The sequence below is a fragment of the Bos indicus x Bos taurus genome, chromosome 2, assembly GCF_003369695.1.
Source record: "Bos indicus x Bos taurus breed Angus x Brahman F1 hybrid chromosome 2, Bos_hybrid_MaternalHap_v2.0, whole genome shotgun sequence".
Lineage (NCBI taxonomy): Eukaryota > Metazoa > Chordata > Mammalia > Artiodactyla > Bovidae > Bos > Bos indicus x Bos taurus.
Genome location: NC_040077.1, coordinates 71650604 through 71664329, shown reverse-complemented (window position 1 = coordinate 71664329; position 13726 = coordinate 71650604). Strand labels below are relative to the sequence as shown.

The following is a 13726-nucleotide window of genomic DNA, read 5'->3' as shown; positions in this document are numbered from 1 at the left end:
GAGAGGAATCCAGCAGTGGCCAGTGAAGAAGGAGCGTCTCATCAGACATGGTTTAATCTTCTAAACCCCTTTTAGTTCCTGACTCACCCACTCACCCGCAAATACAACCACTACATCAGTAATTCTAGAAATAAAATTTGCATTTAGCATTATCCTAGTCTATGATCACCCAATAATGAAAATAACCATTATTTGAAAAGCCCAACAATGAAAACTCCCATAAAATAGTCTTTAAAACTCTTATATTTAAATTACTAAAGCACATCTTTATTTTGCAATTGAACAATTTAAAGTCACAGCTAGAGTTTTTTTCACGTTGAACCTGAACAACTATTTCTCAGTCAAAATGAATCGTGGCCAAGAAAATACGTATAATGACTGCATTTCACATAAAATTGCTTTCAGGGTTAAACAGTTTCAATGCAAACCAACATTTTTATCCTGTTTGCTGTTAGTACATAAAATTCATTGCAGGAATTCTAATTTTTCACGGAAATTAAGACAAATCCACAAGGTCTTTCAAGCACACAGTAAGCTGCAGTGACAAATGCACAGAATGCATAGTGATGATTTCAAATAACCCAGTGTTGACCAAATTCAAGTTCACAGATTTTAAATGAACTATATGATTCTTTGTCTCCTAAATACGGAAAACCATAGGGAAAGAGGTATTTTTGTGAAATAGGGGAAGAGAATTTAAAAAGTTAAGGGGCTAATCCCATTTAGCTACTAGTTCAGTACAACCAAACGTGAAATGGCAGCAAACAATGTAAAATCATAATCTAATTAGAAAATTAACTAGACTTTTAACTAGGTGACTTTTTGCCCTTCATATTTACATATAGCACCTGTGACAAGAAAAAAAATTCCAAATTGAAACAGTCTCTACATAGAAATACTATTTTTAAAACTACTACTTAAAAATATCACTGATGAGTCTATCATATACTATCTGTCCTAAAAATTAAGCCTACACTGTAGAAAATAAAGACTAGCTTTTCTTATTTGAAAAGATTACAATATGCAACATCCTGATGCTGTTGGAACACCAGGCTGGACAGTTTTTATTTGCCTAAGCACTAATACTCTAATGACAGAAAAGGAAAACAGCTTAATGTAAACTTTTAGTCTCTTAAATCTTGCCCTTCAACATGTATACAAAGTGTCAGAACTTTGCCCCTTTCAACTTACTGGTGGTGAAGCACTGACTTATCACCTAAGTACAACTCAAAACAAAACAAATGGATTCCAGGTGTTCATTATGTAATGTACAAAAATGCAAAGCAGAATGATTTTAGTGAACCAAATGTGGCTGAAGCTAGCTGAGAGAACTCAGAGTCCAGCAAGACTGTCAACTGGGTAGCCTTTATTGTACCAAATAAATTACAGAAGAGTGGCAAAGCTAAAATCACACAAGTTACCTTTTAAATATCAAACGATCAAGGGATCATTGTAAAGCATTTAAACGTGGGTCTAATCCAATGAGCTCTACGTGCTAATGTTATATGTTTCCATATTTACAAGACTCTAGGATAAATTTTATCTTTAAATGTATAAATTAAGTCAGTAGTAAGCTTGAAATAAAGTGCTATTTGAAATTCAAAAAATCAATTTCAGCAATGAAATATGACCTACTCTATTGGATACTAGGAAGCTTGAGTAATCTTGTCAACTAGCTGAAGGGTTGGCAAAAAACTGGAACACAATTCAGGAATAGAAATGAAGAAGCTTCTTTTAGTAACAGGTAAAATGGGTTCAAGCGTGCCTACAGTGAATTTAGGGAAAACAAATCAGAACCTATTTTAGCCTAAGATTGTAGGGCTGAGTCTCCTTAATGATTTTACGGTGATAATTTCATGTAGCAATGTGACATTTTAGTTAAGATTATCAGATTATCTGCTAAATTTTGGAAACTCTCAGGGTTGAGGGGGCCTGATATTAATCTTTTAACAACTATAACAAAAATTAATGAAGGAAAATATTACATCATAAAGACTACGATAAATGGAAGTTTAAAAACCTTTTTTACCTTGGAGAAATGGAAGTAGGAGCCCAAATAATAAAGGCCCCGCTGAGTCAAGCTCAGTGCATGATGAATAATAAATACTACCTTTCAAAGAAATTGTTGAACAAATTAATCATACCTGTTGGTTTAAAATGTAGAGCTTTTTTTTTCTTCTGTTCAGCTAAATTAATAAACCCTCAGCCATGTAAGACACCACTGCTATAGGTCAGAGTTGGGCTCAGTGGTTTTACCTGTCCAAAATACTGAGAATAAAAAACAAACTATCTGTCAGGGCCTTTGCACTGATTTACTGTGGTGAGTGTTAGCCACACTTTTCTGGCTTCACCGAAGTCACATACTCCAGACAGCTGTCCTCATCTGCGGCTGAGACAGGGACGGAGCCTGAGAACTCTCCTTCACAGTAAACACATGCAGCAGAATGCTTACCCTCACACACACACTCCCCCAAACCAGAGGTCTACAATTTAATGATCTTATACTTAAAAACAGTATACACACATTTTTTGTGAAAATTTCTATTCTAGAGCTAACACAAAGCAAAGTGAAAAAGAAGGTATTTGAAATATTGAAATATGCTTCAATAATGATCATTGTTTATAAATAAAGTGACATTTTCTTCTAAAATTGCATTTTGTATAATGAAATGGGAAACACTCTTTCCTTTTCAATTCCTTGCTAACTTTTTTTTAAAACAAAGCGTATCCTTACCCTTAAGATCAAGTCTTAATTCTAGTAACATTTGAAAGATACATTCATTTCTTTACAGCATGAAAGACATACAAATATTATTTTTTTTCCTTTTTAAAGAACAAAGCAAAAGAAGTTAACAGTTTCAATCTTTTGTCCATAGAAAAATATTTTCTATATCATTTACACAACAATAGGTAGGAAAATTCTACAGTGTTTAACTGAAACTTTCTATGCGCAAAACAAGGCTTTCAAACATTTTCATTCTTGTACTGGTTTTAGGAACACATTAGAACCTCTTCCTAAAACTATAGTCTTAAACTTGCAATATTGCTAATACCTTTCACTTTGTAAATTAAAAAAACAAAACAAACAAAAACTGGTTTACTTATTTATTCACTGAACCCTGCCTAGTCAGCATTGATGGACTGTACCCCAGTACCCCTGGCTGCCCAATCAGCTTAGATTACGACAATAAAGATAACAATAACCACCAAACTTTTGAAATCAACAATAAACTGTAGAAAAAGCATACAAATAAGTAGCAGCAAATTTAGATATGGGAACAAAAATAACTATTTGGTGTCTACCCACAACAATTTCACCCAGATTATAAAAATAAAATGTGTCATTTCTCACTGAAATAGGGATTGTTTTTGATAACATTGTAAGGCTTACTGTAGGAATTGCTACTGAGAAAAATGAAGTCTATGTATAGTAAAATGTGTTGAAAATAGTTGTAGATATTGTAAAGTAAGTTAATCCCCAAAAGTACAATTTTGAGATTAACTTCATGAGCTCTCTGTAAAATTGCTGAAGTTGCCTAATAGCAGTTAGCCCTCAAATAAATTTTGCTATTATACAAATTCCTTTGGAGCTATACAATTCTCTAAAAACTTTATAAAACAGTTGCTACAAGCTGTGTTGTGATCACACTGAGACACCAATAAAACTTTGCCAACAGATCAGTAATTCTGATACTTGATAAAATTAATCCAATGGGTTTTAAAACATAGGTATTTTACTTAGAGGAAATACCAGGAAAAAAAATGGTTGCAGAAACTGTAGTTGGCTAGCTGAAGCACACATGAGAACCAATAAGCTATATTAATATAAAGCAGTTACTTTGTTGATGTGGTCGTTTACATACAGAAGTTGTGGCACAATTTATCTTTCTCTTGTATTATTAAAAGGTATTTGTTCTAACAAATATTTTCCTTAATGTAAATGACTTAAATGCAAATTGATCAGAACTACAAAATAATTACTACAAAATAAAAGAGGTGTAAACATATCCCACATTATTGTGGTATAAATAATTTTTATGAATTCAAACTACTTTGGCAACCTTACCATCAGAATATCTTTAAATATTCAAAACACAGATATTACACAGAACATTGTTAAAAATCCTTATTTCCTTCTTCCTTCCTGATTTAAGATTATAAAACAAATATAAATGCTTTAATTCTACATGTTCACATTATGAACATAAATTATTTAAGTGGACATACATTCGAAATCTTCGTTCTATGTTTCAAGTGCTTTTAAAAAATCAGTCTTCTAATTTGCTTTTTCAAATGTTTTCACACTGCATGTACATCAGCCCAAATACTTGACAAAAGCTATTGTTTAGTCAGGGAAGCATGACAAGCAGACAGAGTGGAGCCCTAATTAGATTGCTTTTTAAAGCCTACTTGTTTTCTAAATTAAGTAAAAATACTGCCTGAGTATAATTCTTGAGCTGAAATAGACTATAAACTTCACAAGAATTTATGATATTCACAAGTTACCTATAGTAATAGAAGGTGAGCCTTGATAAAATCTTTCAAGTTTCTTTCAGCTCTCAGGTTGTGGTACATCTAGTGGAGACGGGAGACTTTTGTTCAAATAGCTGATTAGACCTGGCTAATCACCTGCCAAGAGATTATAAACAACTCCCATAGTTAACATAATCCTTTACCCCTGTTTGTATCAGCCTTGGTGAAATACACAAATGCATAATCGCATAAAACATCTCTATGTGTATATACTAGTACTTGAAATCTTCAAGCAGCTGTCATAATGGCTTAAAATATTTTTATACACTCGAAGTCAGTTTTTATATATAAATTTTCTCTTTACTCTTAATCAACATGGTCAACCCTTTCCGCCCTCCTACTTGTGCCAGCAGGCTGTACAAAGGAAGTGAATTCTTACGCTATTTACTCTGCCTTTATTTTGAATTATGCACTGATTTAATAAATACTAAGTGTTCTTCTTATGAATGCAGTCTATTCCAGAATATTCCTCAACCTGTGTACACAGTGCTGACACAAGTCAGATGGTCAACACAACACCTTCAAAGAACGTGGTAAAACCATCCTGAATCAGAGGCAAGGTTTTTTACAAACATTCTTAGCATTTACAAAAGTCCTTTGATTCACCAGGACCTATTTCCAGTTGTGAGAATACCAACATTGATTTCTTGCACGTGTGGGTTGTTTGGGGGAGGCAGGGTTGGCTGCTGGAGAGGGGAGTAGTTTAGATACAAGGAATTTGGCATTTTTGTCACACATTATTACATTGATATGAATGGAACCTAGAACTACTAAGTGTACAAAAACTGCGATTATTCCTAGAACTCTACTTAGATTTATGAACAGATCAAAAACATTCCCAGGCAGGGAGTCCCCTGGAAGTCCAGTGGTTAGGAATTGGCTCTTTCACTGCCATGCACATGGGTTCGATCCTTGGTTGGGGAACAAAGATCCCAAGGCGTGGCCAAAAAATATCAGGCATAAACTCTTATTTGTTAGGTGAACAGGGAATCATAATTAGCAATGTTTACTTTAAAAAGCTGTAGGGATAATTTAAGTTACTAATAAATATGTCTTTGAAAAAGGATATTTTCTGTACATAAAAATACTGACAGGGTGTAGCTCCCAGAAGAAACATTCATATATGAGAAATTTAAAGGTAATTTAAAATTTTTAATATATTATCATTTAAAAACTGGCATTAATGATTTACAAAGGCAGCAGTGCTTATTGTCAATAAATGATTAGTTACTTTCCAAAGTGTAAATGTAACCCTAAGTCAAAAAACATGACACCACGATCTGCTTACATCTATACAACTTTACCTTTTTGTCCATGGTTGTCATATTCTGCCCATACAGTTAGGATAGGTTTTCTTTTTAATTCAGGTAAAAAACTACTGCCAAAACAGTTACTAATTATGTAGACTCCCAACATTTTACTTTTTCACATTTCACCTTACCATGATGTCATACAGCAGTCTAAATCACACCTATCTGTTGGCAGAGAATGGAATGTTCAAATAAGACTGTGTGGCTATTTACTATCTTATACTGTCTTGACTGTGAAATTCAGAAACAGATACAAGAATTTCACTTTGACATAAAGGTTATGCTTACTTTTCTCTTTTAAAAAAAAGTAAAATATTTTAATACAACAATGTATTTGGTATTTTGGCTATTAACGTTTAGGACTTAACTTCATAAGATTTACTATTATGGATTTTTAACATTTGAAATAACATCATTTAGATTATGCCAAAAATTTAAAAATGTACATTTTCCCGCTCACACTAAATGACGTTCCAAAATATCTACCATTCAACTGTAAATTTTATCAAGACTATACAGAAATATTCAGAAACCACTGGTAAATGAATCTATTTTAACCATAATCCATATAAAGTAATTTTGTAATGTAACATTTCAATAGCCAAGAAAATTCCCACTTATATTAAAACTAGATAATTTTAAAGTTCTATCTCTCTGAGGACTTAAAAAGAAAAAAACAACGAAAAAACCTGAAGAGGATAATATACACACTCTTATCAGGTCCTCCATCAGGCTGGACAATCAAAACTCTCCATATTAACATGCTTATAACTTAATAAGTATATATAAATTGGAGTAGTTGTACACAAAATGACAAGAAAGTCCTCATCTTAGCTGTTGAGGGATTACATTTAGAAATAACTCAATAATGTTATATTCCTTGTTTGTAGTATCCCAATCAACAGACCAGTGTGAACAAAGCTTGACAAGAACTGAAATGAATGCTAAAAAGGGATAATTTAGTTAGTGATAGAAACAAGTCACAATTAGCTGCTTTAACTTTAGCTTATTCATATGTTTAACTTCAAAGTGTATATTAGGTGCCATTTCTAAAGGTAGGGGTAAAATAAATATGAAATTTGAAGAATAAAGCATCTTTTAACTTCAGCTGCTAAACTGTAACCCCTGTCCCTCAGGAAAGGAATGTGCAGGTTTTGAATAATTCCATAGCAGCAGAGCACTCACTCAGTAGGTCACAAATTATCTTGGCTTCTTGTGGCAAAATACAGGAATTGAGTAAGAAACAGAATTTCATTACCCTCCTTTGACTGCATAACTCTCAATACGAGAAGCCATTTTAAAAATGGTGAACTGATTCAAAATGCATAAAACTGTAAATGTACAATATACATACATACCTCCTAGTAGGGTCAAAGGAGTGCCTTTTCATTAGACATACAAAGACGTCGCAAGGCACTTAAGGGGTTAAGACACAATGCATGCATTCCTTTACATCAAGTATGTGAAATCACATGATTTGGAATAAGCCAACCTTATGATAAATGTTAAGTTACATTGTTAAATTCAAGAAAATTTGTAGATTCATATTTATACTTTCTATAAGATGCTGGTAAATGGACAATGTGCAGCATTTCCTGGGAAAAGCAAATTCCACTTTCTTCTTCCAAACAGCAGGTCTCTATGGGGGGAGTGTAGGGGAAGATGTGCTGCATCCATAGGCAGTGTATTGGCTAATATTGAGAATGATATTGCTAACATTTAAAAAGTAACATCTGGTCATCAGTATAGTAAGAACACGAATCACTGGGAGACACCAGAGCTGACTCCTGATGTTGAATGCTTTTTGCTTTCAAGATACAGGTATACAACAGAGATGCTGAGAATTCTGAGCCTTGTTTGTGGCAACTCTACCAGAAGGGGACGGCATGGCACCACCACAAGATGTCATAAATTACCCTGAACATACTCAGTTATTCACTATTTGTTTGGAGCAAAGAATGAAATAGTCTTCAAACACATGAATTATAGATTTTGAGAGAGTGACTTTTTCTTTAAAACATAAAGTGCAACAGTGCTGAAGTTTTCAGTTTTTGTTAATTCTTCTTCTTCTTTTTCGTCTGTTTAGATACCATTTCCTGTGAGCAGTGTTATGGCACAGTGACTATAATGGAAAGCAATTTCCAATACATTTCCCAGACCTTTGCTTTCTTATTTATTTGATGATGTCGTTAAAGGTTTAACAAATCCTTCTTCATAAACTTTCAAGATAGCTTCACATACAAATCTGTATTGACTCTGAAAAATAAAATATAAAAAACAGACTTGATCAGAAAGACTAGAAAATAAACAAACAAAATAGACCAACATCTCACCTGGCTTGCTTATACAAGAAATACAAAGTAAAACTGCACGGATACATAATTTTTCACTAAGACTGGCAAAAAAAGTTTGACAACATATTTTGTTGGCTAAACTCACTCATACATTGCTAATAGGAATGTACAATACTACAAGCCTTATGGGTGAACACCTGGCAGTATCTAACAAAATTACATTAATGTATCTATTGACCCAGCAATCCCACTTCTAGGACTCTATCCAAAAGATAAACTAGAAAAAGAAACTGAAAATATTTATTCATAAATGAGGCTATTCACTGCAGATTTATAAAAACAAAAAAGTAGAAGCAATTCAAATTGTCATCAGTAAAGGGCTGGGTCTGTAATCAGGTACATTCTCAAAGTGGGTACTATGAAATGGAGAGAAAAGGAAAAAAGTCTACAGAATATTACAGAATGATTCCAGGATATTTTGCTAAGTAAAAAAAGGCAAGACAGAGAAAAGTGCATATATTATCTTTATAAGAGAAACGGGACAGGGATATAAATATGTACCTAACTCAACGTGTAAGAAAACAGAGAAGGAAGGATAAATCATTATGGCTTGCTATAAGGAAAGGACTCAACAGGGTGAAGGAGAGAGAGAGAGATTAGACTTTATTGAATATACTTCCTTCTTTCATAAATTTCACTTTGGAATCATGTAAAGATATTCCATAATTAGAACATGAATTTTAAAAGCCTCTATAAACTGAAAATACATAACATATCCATGTGTGTATCTAGTTGATGGCATAACCACACAGAAAGGAGCTATTTCAAAGGACTTTGAAACAGTAATTTGACTATATATCTTTTGTAGAATATATATTCCAAAACAAAATAACTGTGGAAAAGAACTAAAAATTCTCTTTGGTAATCGGTGTTAGCTTTGTTATTCTGAGACTTTGTTGGGTATTGTGTAATAAAACAAATGAGTACTTGTGACATGCTACATCTTCCATTTCCAGTACCATGGAGAACCTGCACTCTTGTTAAAGAAGGAAAAAAAAGGGACAAAGATGTTAAGTAGAAAATGGTAAGTGAAAACACTGTGGTCTGAATCTGTAGCGGAAGCACCAGTGTTAACTCAGGATAAGTTTGTTTTCCCTCTTCTGGCCACCGAAGATTTTCAGAGACACATACTGACACTTAGCCAACAGCAATAAAAATCCCTCAGAAGGTGGTCCCTAAAATAATTCCTACGTCTTCCATTTCCAGTACCATGGAGAACCTGCACTCTTGTTAAAGAAGAAAAAAAAAGGGACAAAGATGTTAAGTGGAAAATGGTAAGTGAAAACACTGTGGTCTGAATCTGTAGCGGAAGCACCAGTGTTAACTCGTGATAAGTTTGTTTTCCCTCTTCTGGCAACCGAAGATTTTCAGAGACACATACTGACACTTAGCCAACAGCAATAAAAATCCCTCAGAAGGTGGTCCCTAAAATAATTCCCCAATAAAAAGGACCAGAACTTAATGGAGAAATTACTAATGCTAAGTCTGGGACAAGAAATGTACAAGCAGGACATCTATACTGATAGCAATAAGCTATCAAAGTCACTAGCTCTTAACATAAAGGCTCAGGAGCTAGAATGAACAGTCTCCCAGGAACCAAAAATGGAAAAAATTATGCATATTTAAGAAAAATAATTGCAATGGGTTGAAACATATCACACATAAGTTTAAATACATGAATTCAAAACAATACCAAAACAAACAAAAGTAAGTGGTCGCCACTGGGAGAGGCCAATGAACCAATTCATTACATTAAAAACTTGTAAGTAAAGGGAAAGCATCAAGTATTTATCTTGCCTTTCCTATGCAGACTGTATCACCAGTTAACCAAACAGCAGATGAGAAGTTTTAAAGAAGTATTCCAACTCTTTTAAAGAAGTATTCCAACTAATAAATAAAAAAAGGAATAATAGAATATCATCATTTTGCAAGCCAAATGGATAAATGATGCAGACACTGATCACTCAAGGCTGCTACCATCACAAAAGGAAGGCAGACACATCATGTGCCTCTCGAAGGAAGAACATAACACCACGAAGGTGCTATAGGCTACAGATTCATTTACCAGATAAGACAGAGAACACCACCTTGTTCCCACCAGAACGCAACCAGCAAAACCTAGACTATGGGAAAACATGCAGCACAAACATCCTGGTTTGCTCATCAAATAAACTGCAAGATAAAGAAGAGAGATTGGACTTCTCTGGTGGCGCAGTAGATAAGAATCCTGCTGTCAATGCAGAGAACATGTGTTTGATCCCCGGTCCAGGAAGATTTCACATGTGGAGCAACTAAGTCAGTGCACCACAACTACTGAGCCTGCACTCCAGAGCCCACGTGCTGCAACTACTGAAGGCAGAGCGCCTAAAGCCTGTGCTCCGCAACAAGGAGAAGTCACTGCAGTGAGAAGCTCATTCGCTGCACCAAAGAGTAGCCCCAGCTCGCCACAAATAGAGAAAGCCTGCACAAAAGCAACAAAGGCCCAGTGCAGCCACAAAAAAAAAAAAAGAGAGAGAGAGGTAGGAAGAAGATACAGATTAAAAGAGGTTTAGGAGACAAAGACCAATCAAAATATGTGGACCATATTTGAATCTTGGCTTTACACAAACTGTAAGAACAAAATCAAAAACTTATTATGTATGACATGATCCAGCAATTTGACTTCTGAGTATATATCTTAAAAGATTGAAAGCAGTGTCTAAAAGACACTCATGCTCACACTCATGAGACATTCATGCTCACAGCAACATTAGTCAACAAAACCTAAAAGTACCATCACTAACTCAATAGACATGAGTTTGAGCAAATTCTGGGAGATAGTGAAGGACAGGGGAGCCTGGCGTGCTGCAATCCACGGGGTCACACAAGTTGGACATGACTTAGCAACTGAACAACAACAAAAGGTGAAAATAAATGTCCAATAATGGATAAAAGGATAAGCAAAATGTGGTATACACATACTATGAAGTATTTTTCAGCTTTAAAAAGACAGGAAATTCTGCCACACAACATGGATGAGCCTTGAGGATATTATGCTCAGTGAAATAAGCCAATCGCAAAATCATATATGTACGATTCCATGTATATGATATATCCAGAGCAGTCTGATTCACAGAAACAGAAAACAGAATGATGGCTGCCAAGGGACCGGAAGAGAGGAAAATGGAGAGTCATAGTTTAATGGGTACAGAGTTTTAGTTTTTCAAGATGAAGAAGTTTTAATGATTGGTTATACAACAGTGTGAATATACTTAACACTACTGAATTGTACATTTAAAAATGGTCAAGATGGTAAATTTTGTGTTCTGTATTTTACAACAATTAAAAATAAATCTATTATGTATGGATATGGATATAAAAACCTCAAGAAAATACCAGCAAATCAAGTCAAGCAACACATAAAGAGAATTATATACCATGTCTAAGTAAGATTTAGCTCAGGAATGCAAGGTAAGTTTAACACTCAAAAATTATTCAATCTAATACACTCTATTAATAGAGTAAGACACAAACCACATGATCATCTCGACAGATACAGAAAAAGCATTTGACAAAACTGAACACCCTTTTGTCATGAGACCACTCAATAAACTAGTGTGAGGGCACCTTCTCAATTTGATAAAAAAGCATTAATGAAAATCTATGGCTAACATGATACTTAGTGGTAGAAAACAGAAAGCTGTCTTCTAAGGCCAGGAACAAGACAAGGATGTCTAGTTTCATCACTTCTACTTAACACTATACTGGAGGTTCTTGCTGGGGCACTTGGGCAAGATGAAGAGAAGATATGAAATGAGATAAAAAGAAAACCATACCTATATTGGAAAGGAAGAACTAAACTATATTTGCAAATGACACAATTTTATAGAGAGAGAATCTTAAGGAATCTACTTTCACACATACAAAAAATTGAGTTAATAAGTGATTTCAGCAAGGCTGCAGGCTACATGGTCTATATTCAAAACCAGCTTATTTCTATATTTAAGCAATGCATAATCCTAAAACAAAATTAAGAAGACAAGTCCACTTACAATATGACCAAAAAGATTAAAAAAAACTTAAGAATACATTTAACAAAAAGAAGTACAAGATTTGCACTTTGAAAACTACAAAATACTGCTGAAGAAAATCAGTGAAAACATAAATAAATGGAAAGACATTTTGTGTTCACGCTTTTGAACATGGATTATTATTAAATGGCAACACTCTGTAAAATGACCTATACATTTAATGCAATCCCTATCTTGCTTTTTTTGAAGAGAGGACAAACTGTTTCTAATGCTCATATGGAAATGCAAGGGACCTAGAACAGCCAAAACAGTCTTGAAAAAAACAAAGTTGCAAGATACAGATTTCCTGACTTCAAAATTTATTATAAATGTTTAGTATTCAAGACAGTGTGGTATTAACATAAGAACAGACATAAAAATCAACGGACTACAACTGAAACTCCAGAAATAAACACTTGTATTTGTGGTCAACTGATTTTTGACAAGGGACCCAGAAACAATTCATGAGGAAAGAATAGTTTTTTCAACAAATGGGGCTGAGACAACTGGAGGTCCATACAGAGAAGAATCAAGTTAGAACGCTACCTCAAACCATATGTAAATATTAACTCAAAATGTATCAGACATGTGAGACCTAAACTATAAAACTCTTGGAAGAAAAGGGAGGGATAAATATTTGTGACTTTAAATTAGGCTGTGATTTCTTAGCTATGACACCAAAAGTATACGTGATTAAAAAGAAAACTAGACTTAATCAAAATTTTAAAAATTTGTGCTTCAAATTAATCAAGAAAGTGAAAGATCAGTATAATACACTTGCAAATCACAGATCTATAAGAGACTTTATTTAGAAAATATAAAGAACTCTTAACAATTCAATGATAAAAACCCAAACTGCAGAACAGGCAAAAGACTTGGATATTTCTTGAACAAAGATACACAGATAAATGACCACATGAATCATTACTTATTACAGAAATGAAAATCAAAACCACAATAAGATACCACTCTATATTTAACAGGATGGCTAAAATAAAAAAAAGATAATGACAAGCAATGACAATGATGTGGAGAAAATGGAACGCTCACATTCTGCCAGGGGACTGCAAAATGGTACATCTGCTTTAAACAGTTCCTCACATTACCTAGCAATTTCTCTCCTGAGTATATACCCAAGAGAAATGAAAACATTTCCACACAAAAACATATATACAAATGCTTATGGTATCATTATTCACAATAGTGAAAAAGTGGAAACAATCCAGAAGAATATGTATCTATTCAGTGAAAAAGGAATGAAGTACTGATTATACTACAGAATGTATATCCTTTTAATGTTATGCTAACTAAAAGAAGCCAATTATAAAAGATCAAATTATAGGATTCCATTCACATGAATGGTCCAGAATAGGCAAACCGATGGAAATAGAAAGTAGATTAATAGTTGCCTAGGACTAGGTTGGGGAAGGCTGGGGAAGATACTAGGAAAAATGGGTACAGGGAACCTTTTTTGGAGTGA

The 13726-nt window shown here is 34.0% G+C and overlaps 1 protein-coding gene across 4 annotated transcripts in view; it reads right to left on the bottom strand.

Annotated features, from left to right (window-relative positions):
• Positions 1-245: 245 nt before the first annotated feature.
• The window catches only part of PTPN4 (protein tyrosine phosphatase, non-receptor type 4), a 190748-nt gene continuing 177267 nt past the window's right edge, over positions 246-13726 (bottom strand). For all 4 annotated transcript variants that reach the window (XM_027562478.1, XM_027562489.1, XM_027562499.1 and 1 more), the window contains one exon: positions 246-8099. In XM_027562478.1, the coding sequence (XP_027418279.1) occupies positions 8013-8099 (87 nt within the window). In that variant the 3' untranslated portion in view covers positions 246-8012. The remainder of the gene's footprint in view (positions 8100-13726) is intronic.